General features: G+C 41.5%; 1 protein-coding gene across 2 annotated transcripts; it reads left to right on the forward strand.

The window, feature by feature from the left end:
* Positions 1-11,361, forward strand: LOC125524951 (uncharacterized). Of its 2 annotated transcripts, XM_087535308.1 has the most exons (9): positions 1-209; positions 1,083-1,178; positions 2,006-2,107; positions 2,520-2,612; positions 2,779-2,871; positions 3,058-3,105; positions 3,721-3,800; positions 9,360-9,422; positions 11,015-11,361. In XM_087535308.1, exons 1-8 carry the CDS (start codon positions 161-163, stop codon positions 9,399-9,401), a joined length of 603 nt encoding a protein of 200 aa, XP_087391434.1. In that variant the 5' UTR covers positions 1-160; the 3' UTR covers positions 9,402-9,422; positions 11,015-11,361. The 2 variants fall into 2 exon arrangements, with proteins under 2 accessions (XP_087391434.1, XP_048545936.1); XM_048689979.2 differs by lacking the exons at positions 9,360-9,422; positions 11,015-11,361 and adding an exon at positions 3,905-4,168 and having other exon boundaries at positions 10-209.
* Positions 11,362-22,803: the final 11,442 nt, after the last annotated feature.

The following is a 22,803-nucleotide window of genomic DNA, read 5'->3' on the forward strand; positions in this document are numbered from 1 at the left end:
TACTGTATGTAGAGACGCCTGCCTGTGTATATATAAAGGAATGAGGATACGTAGACTCAACATCTTTCTCATTAACCAAGATCCAAGAGCAATCAGCTAGCTAAGGCAAACTTAGCTACGAGTAAGAGGGGAGTTACTACCTAGTACGAGTGCTAGCAGGATGCCGGAAGAACCGAGGCGCAGCAACAATCAGCGCCTCCTGCCTATACGTAAGTTTTCTCGCCCTGGTTCTTCTTCTGCGTCATCACTTGTTATCCGTCCGATGTTGCAAGATTTCCAGCCCATCACATTTTCCTTGAGGTGATCAATTCGTGCGGACGTCTGCATGTTCGCATATATACGTGCGTGCGAGCTTTGTTTCGAATGGGGATTACACATGTTATAATCCACATCCTTGTCAAGTTTCTTTGAGTGATTATTAAACTCTATCCTTGAGACCTAGGCGTCTCTCATGGCCTCAGATCGATACTAGTAGCTCCGTTCGCTCAGATCTGAGTCTTGGCCTTCCCCGCGGCGCCTCGCGATCCTTCTTCTATAAGGAAAGGGCCACAGCTACTATTTTATGTTCATGTATTGGTCGAGTTTTCTCTATTATTCCATCTTTTACACATCTGCTGTATTATTTTTGTGCATTTTGACATTTCTATTTCTGGGTCGTTATATCTATTTGCAGATGGTTTTCTTTAGGCATATACTATATCATACCTACGTTTAGCCTGTTTTGAGCAAAATCCAAGGTTTTTGTTGTTGTTGCGAGAATCCAAGGTTCTCTGTGCATCGAAAACTCTGCTACCCGAATTCGACATGGTGGACATTTTAATTGTTGTGAAGCACAATTACATTTCGCAGACCCTTGCAATTAGCTATAAAAAACACCAAATCTGACGCAGTTTGGCTTGTTTTGTGAACCATGTGCATCTGCAATGATCTTTTTTTTTTGCGGGACATCTGCAATGATCTTCATGGACACTTGCATTTTTTTCCCTATAAGGATGTAAAAACAGTTTGCATAAGTTATTATAATGTATCCCACATGATTTCAGTTTTATCACTCTTTGTTGTCTTTTTTGTTCTCCCTGCAGGAAATACAGCAATTGTAGGTCCTGCTAGGCGACAGCTTCAGTTCACGCAGGAACGAACTACCAACCAAGGCCCAACTCATGGGAACAGTTCAGCAGGTTGTAAGAAGATGAAGGGGACCGAAGTCAAAATTTTGGTTTTATTTTTGACTCATTGGCTCTTATACGAAACTTATGTCCATGTTGTAAATTTTGAGGCAAAAATTAATGCCTACGCAATACATATAACCTACTTGTCATTTTTTGGTTCATATTTGAACTAAATCCAAGGATTACATACAAAAACTCACTGTCCTGATTAATTAGATCCAATTCTTTTTAAGCGAGTCTATAGACTATATTTTCACATACGCATGTAAGTTTTCCAAAATAATGACTTAATTGAGTTGTGTTTGACAATTTACTTTGCTCGGATGGCTTACAGTTTCGCTGAATTTTATTTATTTAAAATTTATGGAACATATTTTATTTATTCGAAGGGGTGAATGCTCCATCGAGGGGTGGAGTTTGGTATCCTTTCAATACACCATGTTATCATACGAATATACTCAACCCATGGAAACAACCTATCTCGTAGGTAGATAACACAAAGGTTGAATGGTTATATTTTCTTGTCCTGATAAAGACTTTGCTTTTAAGACATTTTACAACTTATATATGCGGCTAATTAGTCTAAAATTAAATGGAACTTAATAAAACTTTAGAACATTGTAAGTTGCTATTTCTATTTTAAGTCGCATGCAGCCGCTAGACAGGTAACAAGCATATTTTTTATTATGCTTTTTACTATTATTTCATATATACATGTAAGTTTTTTCCAAAATAAGCTCATATGTTTTTCGTAGGTTACTATAATTTAGTTTCTCACATGTCTTTTAGTTTATTTGGTTTTATTTGAAAATTGAAATTCATTTATCTCCATGAAGGGGGGAATGCTCCCATGCGGGGTGGAGTTGGCCATCTCAGTAACCCCCAAGCCCAAGTTCATTCTACCATTATAGCTCCAGCCCATCAAAATGAAGAAACTAGTAAGTGGATGTATGAAAATTAGAATGTTATGTTTTGATGTTCTTGCGTAGACTTATTTGCTATTCTAAAATTTATGTAAAAGGCACATTTAGTCTGACAACCGGTAAATTATGTGACCTTTGAGGGCAAAAAAACATGGAACTTGGTTTAGATAGAACATCTATCTCTTGGCGTTTTAAAAACAAAACTCAAGGATATATGTGCAAATATCTTCTTTATATCATGATAATATGCAATTTTATAATTTCTGTTAAGCAAGTTTGTTTTGAGTATGATTTCATATAGACTTGTGTAAATTGCCCAAAATAAGCCCACACGCTACTAATATACTTATTTTACTTTTCTCATACATCTTCCAGGTAAAATGAGCATTGAATATTAATATATTTTGGAACTCATTGTTTCGTGTAGGGGTGAATAACCCAGCAAGGGGTGGAGTGGGCAATCCTATAAACCAGCAGGAGAATTCTACTAGGATTGTCTCAAACCATGAAAACAATATAGGTATTGGGGCATGTTCATTTGAGTATGATTCCATATAGGCCCATGTAAATTTCCCAAAATAAGTCTACATTATACTAGTGTAACTTATTAGTTTACTTTCTCACATGTCTTCCATGTAAACTAAGAATAAATTGTTAATATATTTTGGAACTCTTTTTTCACGTAGGGGTGAATTACCCGTCAATGGGTGGAGCGGGAAATCCTACCAAGACACAGGATAATTCTACCAAGATAGTCTCAAACTATGAAAACAATACAGGTATGCGTATGTAAATATAAAAAGTTCAAATGATTATGTTTTGTTCTAGGAGAGACTCATTTTCTCTCCCAAAACTTGTGTAAGATTTAATCCACATTTTAATTATGCTTATGTGTTGAAATTCACTTTTTTCATGATTGAATGTTCCATCGTCGATTGTTGTTATCCCTCCTCACACCCCACAAGGTCATGGTGCCAATGTAGTCTCAACTCCTGAGAACAACACATCAACCGGTAAGCTTTTTCTTTACGAAAAGGATCACATGAGATTTGTCGTTTTAGTTATGTGCATGGATAAAACAAGCAAGTCTATTATAAACCATGAAGGTGACCAGCAAAAAGAAGTAGGACACTCTTGAACTCCTACAATGTTGCTTCTAAAGTTCTTGGCTCCTGCAAGGGACCAATGCGTCGAATAGCGGTAGTAAATGCACAAATGAAGATACACGCAGGGATAGTTATGTTTCTAGAACCTACGCTCCATGGTGAGCACATGCTCACAACCCACCTAACATGTAGCATAGTTGAATGGTTATGTTTTTTTATACTGGGAGACAATGACCATTTGCTTCCTGAATTAACTTATGATAAATTCTATATAGAACCTCTTTGCACATAACTTATTTGCAGCCTAGAATACATTTTTCATTTTGTGGTGTCTATTTTGATCTATATCCATGCATATTTGTAACCAAATCCACTCTATCCAAATTAGATACAATTGAAAAACATTTTCGGTGCAACATTTTATAGCATTATCTACTCATTATATAACTGTATGAATATTGGAGTACATATTTTATCAAATCTGATGCAGTATATGTCAGTCTCACCTAATTTTAATTGTAGATGCATCAACCGTTGGACCACCAAACAGAGCTATCCATATGGCCCGTGAAAATCCTGTCGCTGCGATACAACCTCAAATTGTAAGTCTTAATGCCCCCCCCCCCTCCCGGCGCGCCGCGACCACGTCTCATGCATAACCATGTCCATGATGACTGAATCGTCAATCTGAAATCAATTTTCCTAGGTCAATGAGTGTAGCCATGAAGAGCGACTCAAGTTCAATGAAGAAAGACGCATGCAGGTGCCTATGTTGGCCCTACATGAACTGCAAATAAACGCATACATGTGTAGCACGTGAATAATATACTCCTATGCACGTGCTGCTCACAAGCATGTGCTTAGTGAGCGTCATTTGTCTGTAATTTATACATGTAAGCATATCACAATAAGCATGCATTAATGATGTATACTTGGTAAATGAAATATTATATAAGTTGTTATTTGCACATCTGATGTATTTATATTGTTATTTATTAGTATTTATTTTCTTTTTGGGCAAAATATTTCTGAATATTCCAAGAGCAACCTACAATTCGTTTTTGTTTAGGCTACACCTAGTTGGACATAAGACGTTGGGGGCGAAATCTATGGTCGGTGGCACCTGGGGGTTTCATCCTAATGAACCAATAATCCTTGTTAACTTGTCTCTTTAAACCGGAATCCTTGGCGATTGCGATATCTAGCCTACTGCAAGTTGGAAGTTGAACTCACTTATATGTGCCAACACACAGGCCGCTGCCCAGAGTGCAATATGTTCCCCTTTCCTATTTTGGTTAGAGCCATCGGTTTTTCAGCACACATTTTTGTTGTTGCTAACTGCCCATGCACACATTTCTGTTGTTGCTTTTATTCCCTTTCCTCCTTGCCTACCCCTTTTTTCTTTTCCTTTTTCTTTTTGTATTTGTATTTTTCAGTTACTCGTGTTTCCTTTTTAGCCTTTTCTTTCTTAGCATTTACCTGTTTTGCTTCTCCCCCTTTAGCTTATTTCTTATTCTTCTTTCTTTTGGTTCATTTTAGCATGTATTTAAAAAATGTTTATAGTGTGTTCTCAAAAATATTGGTCATTAAATAAATATATTCATGGTTATTTCAGAAATGTTCGACATGAAGTTACAAAATGTTCACCATGTATTAAAAGACATACATCGTGTACTAAATCGTATCAATTGTGAAATATTCATTGTGTGTTTCAAAAAATTCGCACTGGGAATTTTAGAATATGTTCATCGCTTATTAAAAATATATATTCAGAGCGTATTTCAAATATATAGAAAAGTTTCATTGTGTATTTAGAAAATGTTTATCATATATTTCAAAAAATTCATTGCGTATTTGAAAATTTTAGAAAGCAGTAAAAATAGAAATATAAATAGCAGGTTTTAAGCAGTTTTATTGAGTGCTATGTTCTTTTTATACAACTCATTTGGTTTCCTGTTGTGGCTATTTTCTCTGTTGTTTCTTTTTATATTTACTTCTCATTTTCTATCTTTTTGTTTTTTCATTCCTTTTTGCTTATGTTTTCTTTTTTCCTTTCACGTTTTCCCAATTTTTATTTATTTTGGTTTATGTTTCTTAAGTGCAACAATACTTGAAGATTTGTAAATGTGCATAATGTTTTTAAATGAACTTTTTTTCTTAATACATGGAAATGTTTTGGAAATAGATAATGTTTTTCTAAACATGATTTTGGTAAAATGTGCCAGCCCTTTATTAAAAATACATGGCCTGAAATGCATAAACATTAATTTATTACACATTTTTTGCAAAAATAATAAATTTTCTTTGTAAGTTAATATTTATTTTAAGATACATGAGCTTTTACCGTAAAATCAAACATTTCTTTATAATATGAAAACAATTTTTTGTCATTACATAATCATAACATTTTGTTGACATATGTGAACATTTTCCAGAATAATATGAATATTTTCCATGTCACATAAAATAAAATAAAATAAAACGTGTGAACATCTTATATTAATATATAACTCTTGAAATATTTATTTTAAGAAATAATTTTGAAAACTATTACGCAAGTGCTGGAACATTTAGGCTTTTATTGACTGTAGTACCAACTGGAACAAAATTTACAACTCAACGACGTGAGTTAGGCGACAAAGGGTGTTTGTCGATGAACGTCGTTGGCGTGCCTGTCCAGAAGAAAAATAAAAGGAAAGGAAAGAAAGAAAACGAAATAGAAACAGAAGAAAAATATACAGAAAAGGGAAAAGGGAGAGAAAGGGAAAAAAACTGGAAAAAGGGAAAGAAGGAAAACTAAAAAACCAGAACAAGAAAAAAAACCAGTTTAGGTTCCCCAAACTGGAAAAAAAACCTGTATGGAACCTCTAGAAGGTTCCCAAAACCGGGATTGCAGCAACCATTAACGGGCCGGCCCATATCACGTCGCTCGCTCGTGAAGCCTGTGTGAAACCTCTACAGCTTGATGCACGGTTCTTCAAATAGGAAATTTCGCTCCTATTGGACGCTCATTGCTCCCGTGTCGTATAGGGGGGCGGAAATGGACTGGCCCATTGGCACAGAAGCGAAGCGAGTTAAGCACTTAAGCACAACAACATGATGCCAAGAATCCCAAAAAGGATGTTACCCCCCCCCCCCCCCCCCCCCCAAAAAAAAAGAATCCCCAAAAAGAGAGCCACTTGAGATGATGACCACTGGTGATTAATGTGTGGCACAAATCTTTAAGAACAGACAACAACGATAGATTTGAATCATTTTTTGAACATTTCTTGGAAATTGTGAAGAATTTTGAAGTGCTGATTTTTTTTGAAACCCCAAACAACTTTTGTCATCCCAACATTTAAAAAAAATGTACACAACTTCTGTAATTTCAAACATTTTTTGTGAACATGAACAAGTTTTGAAATTCCAATTTTTTTACAAAATGCAATTAATCTTTGGAAATTCCGATTTTTTTATATCCCAACATTTTTCTAAGAAAGTGAAGAAAATTCGAAAAAATGAACAAAATTTTAAAATGTGAACTATTTCTGAAAAAGTGAAAAAAATCAAGTTGTTGTTGTTTTGGCAAAATAGGAATAAGAAATTATGAATTTGGTTTGGAAAATGCAATTATGAACCGGGAACATCTTTTCCAAACAAAAGTTTCAAAAACACGAACATTGTTTAAAAATTCCTTTTTTTAATTTGTAATTTTTTGAAAAAAAAGAGAAGGAAAACAAAAAATGGAAAAGACATGGTTTCCAAACAAAGTGAAGTACTTTTTTGAAGCATGGTTTAATACAGTTTAGGTGTTTATATTTCGTCCAATTTGTTTTGGTCAAAATCAGTCAACATGACATCTAGTTTTGAAGATGACGATGCGAGAAACACAACATTGAAAATAGTTCTTGATTTGGTAGCACGGTTTTGAGAGATTAATCATTTAAAAATAGAATATAAGAAAAAAGCACAAATAAAACCACCCATCTTTCCCTGCGCATGGAAAGAAATTCACCAAAACTCTCCTATATTGCTACAAGTGACGCACATACGTTGCACCACTTGTCATCACCAGAGAAGGTTGGAACACTCCAAAACTTTTGATTTGGTTTTATCAAATTCTTAATTTGATTTGAAGGAGGTTATTTAAAATTTTTCTAAAAGACCCTCCTTTTCAAAAAAAAATCTCTTATGACGAGTATTTTTCTTTTTGGGTTCATCCAAATCTTGATCTTCGGTCTTGAGGGTTTTTCATCTTATATTGGCTCAACACAAATAAGGTTGGAAGGTCTTTACAATTTATTTTTAATAAAAAGAATTCCTAAATTTTGGATTTATTCTTCCCCATTCAAGAAGTGCCCTCTTGCCATGACCTATGTAAAATATTTTCTTCCAAAACCCACCTCTATATTTTGGATCAAGCCAAGCATCCAATTCCAGCAAGTTTCAACGTCTTTTAAATTGTATTTCTATTTATCTTAACCTCAAAATCATTTTCTGTCATTTATTTGGACTATGGTGGTTTACAAAGGAACTACCTAATTTCCTGTGGCTCTTGATCCCAAATAAACTTCTCTGGCTAGTCCTTAGTATCCTCAACCTAGATCCATCAAGATCCACTGGTCCACAGTTCAAATTTTTCAAATTTTTCTTGCTGCAAGTTTGGACCAGATTTGCCTTTTTGGTGAAATTCATTCTTTTTCTTTTCCTAAAAATCTGAGATAAATCAGGCAGCCCCTAGATGCATCAAGAGACCACCTCACCAAGTCCCAGCTCCAGAATTTTTTTTCACGTGCCTAAATCATTTCGTCGAACAATTGGCGTGCACTGTTCCTGTCAAAATTCAGAGTTTCAGTGTTTTGGTTCAGTCTTCAGTGTTGTTTTCTTCAGAACTTGGCGTCGATCTCGCCAGTGCGCGCGTTGGCGCCTTGCTCACTGCTCCCCCTTCTTATCCATCGCACCGCACGGTTGCCTGGACGGTTGCGAGCGTCGGCGGTGAGCTGGCAGAGGTGCATCGCCCCCGTGAGCGGCGACAGCAACACTCGATGCGGCTGCCAGAGAGGCGCAGCGTGGAACGGCGCTGTCCAGCACCGCCCACACCACCAGGCGCCTCCGCGTGGCCGTCCCCTCCCCTGTACGTGCTGCAGAGCCGTCGTCGTGGCCTGGAAAGCATAGAGCGCGCTTCCTGCCGCCGACGTGCCCGTGAGGCTGTTCCGTCGAGAGCTTGGAGTATCACCCAAGTCATACCAAGTTTAGCCCTTGAATGGAACCAGTGGACCAACCCGATGATGCCCAATCACCTAATCCTCCAGCCCGACCACTGCCTCGCCGTAATCGCTCGCCGGAGTTATCCCGTTCTCGGCAACCGCCTCGGGCCGGCTATAAAAGGAGGCCCCGAGCTCGCCTTCGACCTAGCACCACCCCTCCACCTCACCAGAGCCGCGCCCAGCCACTAGGAGGACCTCGAGGAGGCCTTCTTCCCTGACTCCAGCCGCCCCGATCCACTTCGGGCTCCGGCACGATTCTCTCCGGTAAGGGCACCCCCTCGTCCCAAACCTTGCCAGTAGCCTCCTAGTGCTCCCACTCTTTTGACCCTAGCCTCAATTTGGCGTCTGCATCCCTCCTCGGCGAAATCCACCACCGCCTGAACCACCCTCCACCGGAGTGGAGGCCGCCGTCGACGTGGTGCTCGCCGACGACCAACTCCACCACGCACGGACGCGGAAGAGCTCCGTGAACCCATAGGTACTCTCCATTTCCCCTACCTCGCCGTGGATCGACGCTGGCGACCACCGCAAGCCTCGGGCGCCGGTGGACTCTGTCTTGAAATTCAAACCTGACGGGTGGGACCCCCTCGTCAGTCTCTCCTCTCTTATTCGAACCGTTTTCTGAAAATGCGTTCAGGTAAAGTATGCTTTCCCTTTTGGGTTGGCGTATTTCTAACTGAAGCGTTTTCTATTTTTATAAACTAGCCCCTAGATAGTTTTCTGTTTATAACAGATTAGTCCCTGGACTAAAACCTTTATATCTTTTAAACAAAAGATGATTTTGAGTTGATTCTTTTTCTGTCATCTTTATTTTTCTGTCTAGTTTTTTATCATATTTATTTGAAAATATTTGAAAACAATTTTATGCACAGATGGTATTTACGTTAGTATCCAATTTCTTTTATACCGTAGATACCGAAGGAGGTGACGGAACCGCAAACTTCGCCGAGCTAGACTCCGACTACTCCGAACCAGGCAAGCATGTTTGAGCCTTTGATATGATGAGTGTTTTGCATGTTTGCTTGAGTAGTTTTCTCATGGCATGTTTATATAAGCATATTGTGAATGTTATATTGCATGCAAGGCAAGCTACAGGTGAGCTTCGAAGTTTGATGAGTTCACATGATGGTGAGATAACCTGATCATGTGGTGGCATGATAGGTTGTAAGCTGGTACTGTTGAAGCATGCCAGTCTTATGTCAACCATGTAACTCCAGTGTTAACATGGATCAAGTCTTGTTCCCGTTCGTCCCCGTCCGTGCTACCACATGTTTTTCTGCAAAGAATGCGGTTTAGTAAGTTGCAAACCTCTCTCCTTGTACACACCAAATAGAGGGGCCGTGATGAGGGTTCCATGGCCCTGGATTAAAGCCCGTCATCCGGTCAGGGGGCATGGGTGTTTCCGGTTGGGACTGAGAGGGGAGCACCCCTTAGAGCGCGCGAATATAAATTTGATCCCATGCTATTCGAGGTTGTAGCCTCCCCGTGTCAGAGGTCTTGTTGAACGTTGCCTAGGGTGATCCCTGGCAGCAGAATGTGGAATGGGTGTGTACTGGTTAGATGTGTTTCTTCTAAAATACAGTCAATGGAACTAGTCCTTTCTGACTACTGAAATCCGTTGGCTATGGATTAACAGTGCAAACTCTGCAGAGTCATGACCATTCGAGTAACCGTGTCCATGGCCAAGGACCTTGATCAACATATCAGTGTCAGTCTCCGTGTCTGTCTCAGTATCCGTCTCCGTGACAGTCTCCGAGAATGAGCATGAAGCCGAGAAGGGTAAACCCGGCTGAATGTTATTCCGGTGGATGGACTAACCGGTTTATTATTATGTACTAAGTATTTCCTTGGGATGATCTAAATTCATGAGCTATTTAAATTCGAATGACGAAATATAAGCCCTTTACGTGATGTCGCTCAGACGTCCGACTACGGCATTCTTGTTATTTACTTTTGATATAAGCCCTTTATGTGATGTCGCTCAGACGTCCGACTACGGCATTCTTGTTATTTACTTTTGATATAATCCCTTTATGTGATGTCGCTCAGAGGTCCGACTGTGGCATTCTTGTTATTTACTTTTGATATAAGCCCTCTATGTGATTTCACTCAAACGTCTGACTGTGGCATCCTTGTTATTTACTTTTGATATAAGCCCTTTATGTGATGTCGCTCAGACGTCCGACTGTGGCATCCTGATTATTTACTTTCATTATAAGCCCTTTTCGAGATGTCGCTTAGACGTCCGACTGTGGCACGTACTGTCATTTACGTTTCAGTATAAGCCCTTTATGTGGTGTCGCCCTGACGCCCGACTGCGGCATGTTTATTTATTTTTACCTTTCGAGGCATCGCTTCAGACACCCGATCGGTCTTCAGCTATTTTATTGGGATTTCGGGAGGACTACCGCCTGACTTCCTTTTATTTATCGTGCAGTGCAAATTTATTACCTGAGTGTGCATTACTAATCTGCTCATGTGCATCATGTTTGCATTTGTTATATTTTATGTCCAAACTGTCTTGGGAGTACATTCAAAGTACTCACCTGGCTTGTTGATTTGGCCAGATGTTGACGAAGGCGATCTTATGGATGAAGAGTTCGATAGCGAGTCCGACGCCTAGAGGAGTCCCAGTCAGTCCCGTGCGATCCTGGAGTTGGTCACTTGTATTATATATGCTTCCGCTACCCAAATAAAATCATCAAGCCTCACTCCGGTGCTTGATGAGTTGTAAGATTTTGGAGTCATGTCACCCACTACACTGTGACATATCCACCACCACTTTTATTGCGAGTCAGTAGTTATGCTACCATACTCCTTTGTTTCATATCCGCCCTTATGCATAATATCGGTGTGCTTGTAATAAAATTGTTGAGCAGCCTCAGCTCAACCTTGTATAATATTTAGTACTTCTGGATTTCTGTATCAAGGATTTGTGTGCTAGTAAGGAGGATTCTTCTGTACTGGTCAATACAAGGGTCAACTTTTCAATAAATGTTTTATTGGGAAACCGGTCCTGACAACCTTGGTACCAGAGCTAGGCTGACTGTAGGAAGCCACTAGGTGTGATTGCTAATCGGTTATTAGCGTAATAAGTGCTATTTTTAACACTTTACAATGGTAGCAATTTTCTGTTAGTCATCATAAATTTATGAATTGACTATCTGGAATTTTTGTCTACTTTTGTAGATGGCTGGCAGCGACTGTGAATCACAGGTGTTCGTCAATGTACCTGAGGGGTTTATCAAGCTTCTCGTCTCCATCACCAAGGTCGCGATCGGGCCATCAACTCGTCCGGAGTTCACACTCTACCAGCACAAGATCAGCGACAGCGTGTCTATGTACTAGGCCGCGGTGCAATTCAAGGGAGGACGTTCTGAGACACGCCGCTTTCGATTTGTGGGAAGGGCCATGCCTACAGAGAGGCATGCCATGCAGATGGCTGCCCGTGAGGCAATAGCTCGTCTCCAGGATGCTCTTCCTTCGATGAAGACTTGCCGCTACCGCTACCTCCCATGCCACGTGCCATACACTTGTCACTATGCATTTGCTTGCGCTAGGGGAGAGAGAGATGAGGCTATTGAAATGTTGGTTGAATATCTCAAAGCTCTTGAGGCAGCTTTTGACAACCTCGTGGACGACCTTGTGGCTGATCGTATGGACTTCGTTCAGGGCTGTTCCGCCAACAGGAGGGAGCTCCTCCATACAGCACCACCACTGACTTACGTCTCGTCCTCAGCCTCCTATGCACCTGCCATCTTAGCCACCGCTCGCCGCCTGCCTACTACTGAGGAGTTTGACCAAGTCATTGCCCCTACTCCAGTCCGTGCTGCATCACCAGCCGCGCCCGCACCAGATCCTCAAACCAGTACTTCGCGCCTGGAGCCTATTAGTGAGGAGGAGGTTGAGTCTCCAGCATCACTGGGTCTTACCCTCGGCAGGCAGAAGGAAGTGTTTACCATCTCCGACTGAGTGCGCCTGGCAGCCGTGCGATGTATCAGCTTGTATGATATGTGTATTTGTATATAGGTTTGGTGAGAAGTAGTTTGTGTGCGCATCATGTAGGAACTCGGAGAAGTGCACTAGCCTAAATAACATGTCAGGAATGTGTACGCACATCCTGAGTGGTGTATTGTATAATTATGGTTTGTGTGTAAGATATGTACTGAGCGGTCCTTCTCCATGTGCAACCAAGTATTTTCTTGAAAATTTTTGGAGTTCTTAAAATTTCCGCCTTTGCAATATTATTTATTTTTGCCACTCGGTTTTCTCATGAATTCTGCAAAAATATCCCAGAGTGGAAAATGCCTCGTCCCTGGACTCGTTCTATGCCAAGTCCGCCAGAGGAAAATTATGGAACCCAGACAAGTAACAATTTCACACAGGGACAGTCAAGTCAGCAAGGCAGTGAAACAACATTTTCTCAAGTATGCCGCCTTTATGAGCAAAGCCAACAGCAGCATCAAGAAATGATGAACCATGTTATCAATATGGGAAATCACCGTGAACCATATCAGCAGCATTCCAAATTGTCTGAACTACAAAAGACACGTCCCCCAACGTTCTCTCACACTGATAGACCTCTTGAGGCCGATGATTGGCTTCGAGGCATTGAAAGGAAGTTAATTATTGCATAGTGTTCGGACCGTGAGAAGGTACTTTATGCACCTCACTACCTCATGGGAGCAGCTGCATCATGGTGGGAAAATTTCCTACACATGCACCCCAATGAAAATAATATCTCCTGAGAAGAATTTAAAGAAGGTTTTCATGGGGCGCACATTCCCAGAAGTATTATGAAGATCAAGAAAAGGGAGTTTGATGACCTCAAGCAAAGAAGCATGACAGTGACTGAGTACAATAGTCAGTTTACTCAATTATCTCATTATGTCAACGAAGAGCATATAACTGAAAATAAAAAGATGGAAAAATTTCTGGACGGTCTGGCACCAGCACTTAAATGCCAGCTGGTCGTACACACCTTTTCGGATTTCAAAACACTTGTGGACAAAGCTATTACATTAGAAAATGAGCGCCGTAGCTTGGAGGATTTTCGCAAGCGCAAAAGGGACAAGACTACTCATGCTCGCAACAACCGGAACAAGACTGATCTTCAGAAAATTGGAGCGAACAAACCCCCAACCAGTGCTCCACGCCCGAACAAAAATTTTCATGCAAGAGACAAGGATTTTACATATCGCCCAGGCGTTACTTGCTACGCTTGTGGAGAGGAAGGACACTATGCCAAACAGTGCCCAAAGCCAAGAAACTCCCCCCCAAGCCGAACAACAATGAAAATAATTCAACACCCAAGCGTAACAACTTCAACCCCAATAACAATCACAGGAAGGGTCACTTGAACCATGTGACCAAGGAGGAAGCCCAGAATGCCCCGGATATCGTACTCCGTACGTTCCCTGTCAACACAATACCTGCCACGGTTTTTTGTATTCTGGAGCTTCTCACTCGTTCATTTCAAAGAAATTTGCTTTGCAACATGATTTTTCGATGCTTCCCTTGGAAAAATCCATGACCATCAAGTCCCCCGGGGTTAAGCAAATCACTCAGAGTTACTGCCAAGGTGTGGTTATTGAGATTGAGGGACTAAAGTTTCAGGCAAACCTCATTGTATTGGAAAATAAGGGATTGGGTGTTATCCTAGGAATGGACTGGTTAACCACCAACAAGGGATTTATTGAATGCTTCAATCGGACTGTAATTCTTACTCACCATCACGGGAAGACGATAAAAGTTGTAGCTCAAGAAAGACCAATATCACGGCAACCAAAGTTGAACAAGGTGGACAATTCAGAGTTAAGAGAAGTTCCAGTGGTATGTGAGTTCCCTCACGTATTTACCGAAGAACTACCAGGCATGCCACCAGACCGGTAAATAGAGTTCATCATTGAACTAGCGCCTGGAACCACCCCCATTTACAAGAAACCTTATAGAATGGCACCCTCCGAGTTGGTAGAATTAAATAAGCAAATAAAGGAATTACTGGACAAAGGATTTATACGGGCCAGCTCCTCACCTTGGGGTTCACCGGTATTATTTGCCAAGAAAAAAGATGGGACACTGAGATTATGTATAGACTATCGAGCCCTCAACACGGCCACCATCAAAAACAAATATCTGATGCCACGGATAAATGATTTATTTGACCAGCTCGCACAAGCCAAGGTCTTCTCAAAAATTGATTTAAGGTCAGTGTATCATCAATTAAAAGTACGGACAGAAGATATCCCTAAGACAGCATTCGCCTCCAGATACGGATAATATGAATTTACAGTAATGCCGTTTGGACTGACAAACGCCCCCGCATATTTTGTCCATCTCATGAACAAAGTGTTTATGAAATTTATGGACAAATTTGTTGTGGTGTTCATTGATGATATTCTGGTGTACTCTAAGACACCAGAAGAGCATGCTGAACATCTCAGAATTGTACTGAGAGAATTAAGGAAACATCAATTATACGTCAAATTCAGCAAATGTGAATTTTGGTTAAGACAGGTTGGTTTTCTAGGCCACGTATTGACTCAAGAAGGTGTCGCTGTGGACCCAGAAAAAGTCAAGGCCGTACTTGGCTGGAAACCACCAGCCAACGTAACAGATGTACGAAGTTTCCTAGGGATGGCTGGATATTACCGAAGGTTTATTGAGGGGTTTTCCACCATAGCAAAACCTATGCCACAGTTACTCAAGAAGGCTAAGAAATTTGTATGGACTGAAGCTTGCGAGAAAAGTTTCCAAGAACTCAAAAGGAAGTTAACAACAGCACCAGTATTGGTTGTACCAGACATACACAAAAGTTTTGAAGTATATTGTGACGCATCCCGGAAGGGCCTCGGATGCGTACTAATGCAAGAAGGCAAGGTAGTCGCATACGCTTCTAGGAAACTATAAAAGCATGAAGAAAATTATCCTACTCATGACCTGGAATTGGCAGCAGTCATTCATGCACTCAAGGAGTGGAGACACTTCTTGCTTGGAAATCGTTGTAAAATATATACGGACCGTAAAAGTCTCAAATATATTTTCACACAGCCAGAACTCAATTTGCGGCAAAGGCGCTAGTTGGAATTAGTGAAAGATTATGATGTTGTCATTCACTACCATCCAGGAAAGGCAAATGTAGTGGCAGATGCTCTTATTAGTCGAAACCCCAGCTCGGGCAACGATAGCCTACAAAACTTGAGACCTGAATTTCAGCAGGAGTTCGCCAAGCTTAACTTGGTGATGGTCACTGAAGGCAATGTGTCAAATTTGGAAATACAACCCACCCTAATGGAACAAATTAAGAAGGCTCAGCCTGGACACCCCAGCATCGAAGGCATAAAAAGAAAAGTGAGTCTGGGCAAGGCTTTAGAATTCGTCGTAGACGATAAGGGAATATTATGGTACGGAGACAGACTTTGCGTACCAAATATAGCGGACCTCAAACAACAAATTCTAGCCGAAGGCCACACCACTCCATATTCAATCCACCCTAGAGGAACCAAAATGTACAAGGACATCCAGGAAATTTTTTGGTGGCACGGCATGAAGAGGGATATAGCCACATTCATTGCATGTTGTGATTCATGTCAGCGCATTAAAGCCGAGCACCAAAAACTAGCAGGACTATTACAACCAAACAGGATACCTGAGTGGAAATGGGACGAAATTGGAATGGATTTTATTATCGGACTACCTCGGTCACGACACGGGAATGATGCCATATGGGTCATCACAGATAGATTAACTAAGGTGGCACATTTCATCCCAGTAAAGACAACCCACACCACTCAGAAGCATGCCAAGCTTTATCTCTCCCGCATAGTTTGTCTGCATGGAATTCCAAAGACTATAATATCCGACAGAGGCACTCAATTCGTCTCTAAATTTTGGGATCAGTTACAACAAGCTCTGGGGACTCAGCTAGTATTCAGTACAGCATACCACCCCCAGACCGGAGGACAAACTGAATGTGTGAACCAAATTCTAGAGGACATGCTAAGAGCATGTGTTCTCACCTATGGAACCCGTTGGGAAGAAAGCTTGACGTATGCCGAGTTCACATACAACAACAGTTACCAAGCCAGTCTACAAATGGCACCTTTTGAAGCTTTGTATGGGCGAAGATGCCGTACCCCATTAAACTGGTCAGAAACAGGAGACAATCGTATCTTCGGCCCAGACATGCTCAAGGAAGCTGAGGAGAAAGTTAGACTAATCAGAGATCGACTCAAGACAACCCAGAGCCGACAAAAGAGTTACTACAATCAAAAATATCGTGAGGTCAGTTTTGAACCCGGTGAATATGTGTACCTGCGAGTATGTCCTATGAGGGGCTTGCAACGATTCAAAGTTAAAGGAAAGCTGGCACCATGATTTATTGGACCCTTCTGTGTGGTTGCACGAAGAGGCACAGTGGCCTACCAGCTAGACCTACCCAAAGAACTATCAGATGTCCACGACGTGTTCCACGTCTCACAGTTGAGGACATGTGTAAGCAACCCGGAAAAACATGTACCTCACGAGAACATTGACATGAAACCAGACCTCACCTACATGGAACGTCCAATAAAAATATTGGAAGAGTCTGAAAGAAGGACCCGTCAGAAAACAATTAAGTTTTTCAAGGTTCAGTAGAGCAATCACACCAAGGATGAAGCAACATGGGAAAGAGAGGATTTCCTTCGGGCAGAATACCCACACCTATTTGAGGATCAGCTGAAATCTCGGGGACGAGATTTTTCCTAAGGGGGTAGGTGTTGTAACACTCCAAAAATTTTGATTTGGTTTTATCAAATTCTTTATTTGATTTGAAGGAGGTTATTTAAATTTTTTTCTAAAAGACTCTCCTTTTCAAAAAAAAATTCTCTTATGACAAGTATTTTTTTGGGGTCATCCAAATCTTGATCTTCGGTCTTGAGGGTTTTTCATCTTATATTGGCTCAACACAAATAAGGTTGGAAGGTCTTCACAATTTCTTTTTAATAAAAAGAATTCCTAAATTTTGGATTTATTCCTCCCCATTCAAAAAGTGCCCTATTGCCATGACCTATGTAAAATATTTTCTTCCAAAACCCATCTCCATACTTTGGATCAAGCCAAGCATCCAATTCCAGCAAGTTTCAACCTCTTTTAAATTGTATTTCTATTTATCTTGACCTCAAAATCATTTTCTGTCATTTATTTGGACTATGGTGGTTTACAAAGGAACTACCTAATTTCCTGTGGCTCTTGATCCCAAATAAACTTCTCTGGCTAGTCCTTAGTACCCTCAACCTAGATCCATCAAGATCCACTGGTTCACAGTTCAAAATTTTCAAATTTTGCTTGCTGCAAGTTTGGACCAGATTTGCAAGTAGGATAAATCAGGCAGCCCCTAGATGCATCAAGAGACCACCTCACCAAGTCCCAGCTCCAGAATTTTTTTTCACGTGCCAAAATCATTTCGTCGAACAGTTGGCGTGCATTGTTCCTATCAAAATTCAGAGTTTCAGTGTTTTGGTTCAGTCGTCAGTGTCGTTTTCTTCAGAACTTGGCGTCGATCTCGCCAGTGCGCGCGTTGGCGCCTTGTTCACTGCTCCCCCTTCTTATCCATCATGCCACACGGTTACCTGGACGGTTGCGAGCATCGTCAGTGAGCTGGCAGAGGTGCATCGCCCCCGTGAGTAGCGGCAGCAACACTCGCTGCGGCTGCCAGAGAGGCGCAGCGTGGAACGGCGCCGTCCAGCACCGCGCACACCACTAGGCGCCTCCGCGTGGCTGTCCCCTCCCCTGTACATGCTGCAGAGCCGTCATCGTGGCCTGGAAAGCACAGAGCACGCTCCCTGCCGCCGCCGTGCCCGTGAGGCCGTTCCATCGAGAGCTTGGAGTATCAACCAAGTCATACCAAGTTTAGCCCTTGAACGGAACCAGTGGACCAACCCGATGATGCCCAATCACCTAAACCTCCAGCCCGACCACTGCCTCGCCGTAATCGCTCGTCAAAGTTATCCCGTTCTCGGCAACCGCCTCGGGCCGGCTATAAAAGGAGGCCCCGAGCTCGCCTTTGACCCAACACCACCCCTCCACCTCACCAGAGCCGCGCCCAGCCACTAGGAGGACCTCGAGGAGGCCTTCTTCCCCGACTCCGCCCGCCCCGATCTGCTTCGGGCTCCGGCACGATTCTCTCTGGTAAGGGCACCCCCGCCTCTCAAACCTTGCCAGTAGCCTCCTAGTGCTCCCACTCTTCTGACCCTAGCCTCAATTTGTCTTCTGCAGCCCTCCTCGGCGAAATCCACCACCGCCCGAACCACCGTCCGCCAGAGTGGAGGCCGCCGTCGACGTGGTGCTCGCCGACGACCAACTCCACCACCCACAGACGCAGAAGAGCTCCTGAACTCGTAGGTACTCTTCATTTCCCCTACCTCGCCGTGGATCGACACCGGCGACCACAGCAATCCTCGGGCGCCGGTGGACTCTGTTTTGAAATTCAAACCTGACGGGTGGGACCCCCTCGTCAGCCTCTCCTCTCTTATTCGAACCGTTTTCTGAAAACGCCTTCGGGCAAAGTACGCTTTCCCTTTTGGGTTGGCGTATTTCTAACTGAAGCGTTTTCTGTTTTTATAAACTAGCCCCTGGATAGTTTTCTGTTTATAACAGATTAGTCCATGGACAAAAACCTTTATAACTTTTAAACAAAAGATGATTTTGAGTTGATTCTTTTTCTCTCATCTTTATTTTTCTGTCTAGTTTTTTATCATATTTATTTGAAAATATTTGAAAACAGTTTTGTGCACACACAGTATTTACGTGAGTATCCAATTTCTTTTATACCGTAGGTACCGAAAGAGGTGACGGAACCGCAAACTTCGCCGAGCTAGACTCCGACTACTCCGAACCAGGCAAGCATGTTTGAGCCTTTGATATGATGAGTGTTTTGCATGTTTGCTTGAGTAGTTTTCTCATGGCATGTTTATATAAGCATATTGTGAATGTTATATTGCATGCAAGGCAAGCTACATGTGAGCTTCGAAGTTTGATGAGTTCACATGATGGTGAGATAACCTGATCATGTGGTGGCATGATAGGTTGTAAGCTGGTATTGTTGAAGCATGCCAGTCTTATGTCAATCGTGTAACTCCAGTGTTAACATGGATCAAGTCTTGTTCCCGTTCGTCCCCGTCCGTGCTACCACATGTTTTTCTGCAAAGAATGCGGTTTAGTAAGTTGCAAACCTCTCTCCTTGTACACACCAAATAGAGGGGCTGTGATGAGGGTTCCATGGCCCTGGATTAAAGCCCGTCATCCGGTCAGGGGGCATGGGTGTTTCCGGTTGGGACCGAGAGGGGGGCACCCCTTAGAGCGCGCGGATATAAATTTGATCCCATGATATTCGAGGTTGTAGCCTCCCCGTGTCAGAGGTCTTCTTGAACATTGCCTAGGGTGATCCCTGGCAGCAGAATGTGGAATGGGTGTGTACTGGTTAGATGTGTTTCTTCTAAAATACAGTCAATGGAACTAGTCCTTTCTGACTACTGAAATCCGTTGGCTGTGGATTAACAGTGCAAACTCTGCAGAGTCATAACCATTCGAGTAACCGTGTCCATGGCCAAGGACCTTGATCAACATATCAGTGTCAGTCTCCGTGTCTGTCTCAGTATCCGTCTCCGTGACAGTCTCCGAGAATGAGCATGAAGCCGAGAAGGGTAAACCCGGCTGAATGTTATTCCGGTGGATGGACTAACCGGTTTATTATTATGTACTAAGTATTTCCTTGGGATGATCTAAATTCATGAGCTATTTAAATTCGAATGACGAAATACAAGCCCTTTACGTGATGTCGCTCAGACGTCCGACTACGGCATTCTTGTTATTTACTTTTGATATAAGCCCTTTATGTGATGTCGCTCAGACGTCCGACTGCGGCATTCTTGTTATTTACTTTTGATATAAGCCATTTATGTGATGTCGCTCAGACGTCCGACTACGGCATTCTTGTTATTTACTTTTGATATAAGCCCTTTACGTGATGTCGCTCAGACGTCCGACCGTGGCATTCTTGCTATTTACTTTTATATAAGCCCTTTATGTGATGTCACTCAGACGTCCGACTGTTGCATCCTTGTTATTTACTTTTGATATAAGCCCCTTTATGTGATGTCGCTCAGACGTCCGACTGTGGCATCCTGATTATTTACTTTCATTATAAGCCCTTTTCGAGATGTCTCTTAGACGTCCGACTGTGGCACGTACTGTCATTTATGTTTCAGTATAAGCCCTTTATGTGGTGTCGCCCTGACGCCCGACTGCGGCATGTTAATTTATTTTTACCTTTCGAGTCGTCGCTTCATACACCCGATCGGTCTTCAACTATTTTATTGGGATTTTGGGAGGACTACCGCCTGACTTCCTTTTATTTATCGTGAAGTGCAAATTTATTACCTGAGTGTGCATTACTAATCTGCTCATGTGCATCATGTTTGCATTTGTTATATCTTATGTCCAAACTGTCTTGCGAGTACATTCAAAGTACTCACCTGGCTTGTTGATTTGGCCAGATGTTGACGAAGGCGATCTTATGGATGAAGAGTTCGATAGCGAGTCTGACGCCTAGAAGAGTCCCAGTCAGTCCCGTGCGATCCTAGAGTTGGTCACTTGTATTATATACGCTTCCGCTACCCAAATAAAATCATCAAGTCCCACTCCGGCGCTTGATGAGTTGTAAAAATTTGGAGTCATGTCACCCACTACACCGTGACATATCCACCACCACTTTTATTGCGAGTCAGTAGTTATGCCACCATACTCCTTTGTTTCATATCCGCCCTTATGTATAATATCGGCGTGCTTGTAATAAAATTGTTGAGCAGCCTCAGCTCAACCTTGTATAATATTTAGTACTTCTGGATTTCTGTATTAATGATTTGTCTGCCAGTAAGGAGGATTCTTCTGTACTGGTCAATACAAGGGTCGGCTTTGCAATAAATGTTTTATTGGAAAACCGGTCCTGACAAAGGTGGGAGTGACTTTTATAAGGGGTACACCTTAACTAGTGATTTCAATATTTTTCATTGTTTTCAGCCAGCCCACAATGCACGGATTGCTTTGAATGAGCCCACCCTAATAGAGTCACTTCTATTTCCGAAAAATATATTAAATAAAATGTCATTTTGTTTCGAAAGAAAGTATGTTGTATATTAAAAAAATAATACCCCGAGTGTTAAAAAATGGTCATATGTTGAAAATTTTCTATTTTGGAAAATATTTGTTCATTTAAAAATAATTTCATGTGTGCTAAAAATGCCCATAAGCGAAAACACTACACTTAAAAAAAACCTTCAGGCGCTGGAAAGAATGTCCATACACTTTTTTTGGAAAATGGTCATATACTTAAAGAATTGTTCATGTCCTAGAAAACAAACAGGCATACCCTTTAGAGAAAAAAATGTTCGTGCATTTTCCCAAAAAAGAGCCCACAAAAAAATACAAAAAGGAGAAAAACATAGAATAACATGAAATAAAACAAACATAAAAGAAAAATGAAGAAAAACATACATAAAACATAAAATATAATGCTGACAAAACCAAAAAAATAAAACCAAATAGAAAAGGGGAAAAGCACAAAGGAAAAAAAATCAGTTTTAAGTCTAAGAACTCTCTGCTTGCTCTGTGCCAAGGAAATAGAAGAAATCACTAGCTTGTTGTATCACTTGCAAAAGTTGCCCTCAAACTCTTCCGATGGCGATAAATGATGCAACACATGTACGTTGTTTGTCGCCACCGTAGAGTTAACTTTGGTCGGTTTTTCCCATGGGAGGGGATAGGAGGGTTGTGTGGACGTGTTTTTATCTGATCTTTAAAATGAAATACTCCCTCCATAAAGAAATGTAGTGATCTATATGCTCTTATATTTCTTTACAGAGAGAGTACTTCTTAAATCGAGCATTCAAATTATGAATTATTTTCACCGTTGCATTCTACGCTTTCAAAACTAGATCCAATACTTTTCTCCAAAGTTTTACTGGACAGAACTTGTACTCCCAACTACAATAAACTCGTACTTCACAAAATAACATACTTGTACTCCCCAAGGTAACATATCTGTAATCCCCACGAGTAGTGTACTCACCGTGCAGTCTAATATGTATCCCATGATGCAAAGATATACTCGTGCACACGTTAGCAAGTAATCCTCGTGCTATACAACTTGTACTCCCTGATGCAAACTATTGACGCTCAAAAGTGGCACAATCATAAAAGTAGCTTAAGCTATGTCAAGATTAATTCAAACTTATGATTTGAAGTCACCTTCGAATGGCTCTCTTCAATAAGATTATGAAGATGATCTAAAATGGAGCTCGGATGCAAAAGTTATAAC

The sequence above is a fragment of the Triticum urartu genome, chromosome 7A (assembly GCF_056163025.1).
Source record: "Triticum urartu cultivar PI428250 chromosome 7A, HENAU_Tu73, whole genome shotgun sequence".
In the NCBI taxonomy this organism is placed as follows: Eukaryota; Viridiplantae; Streptophyta; class Magnoliopsida; order Poales; family Poaceae; genus Triticum; species Triticum urartu.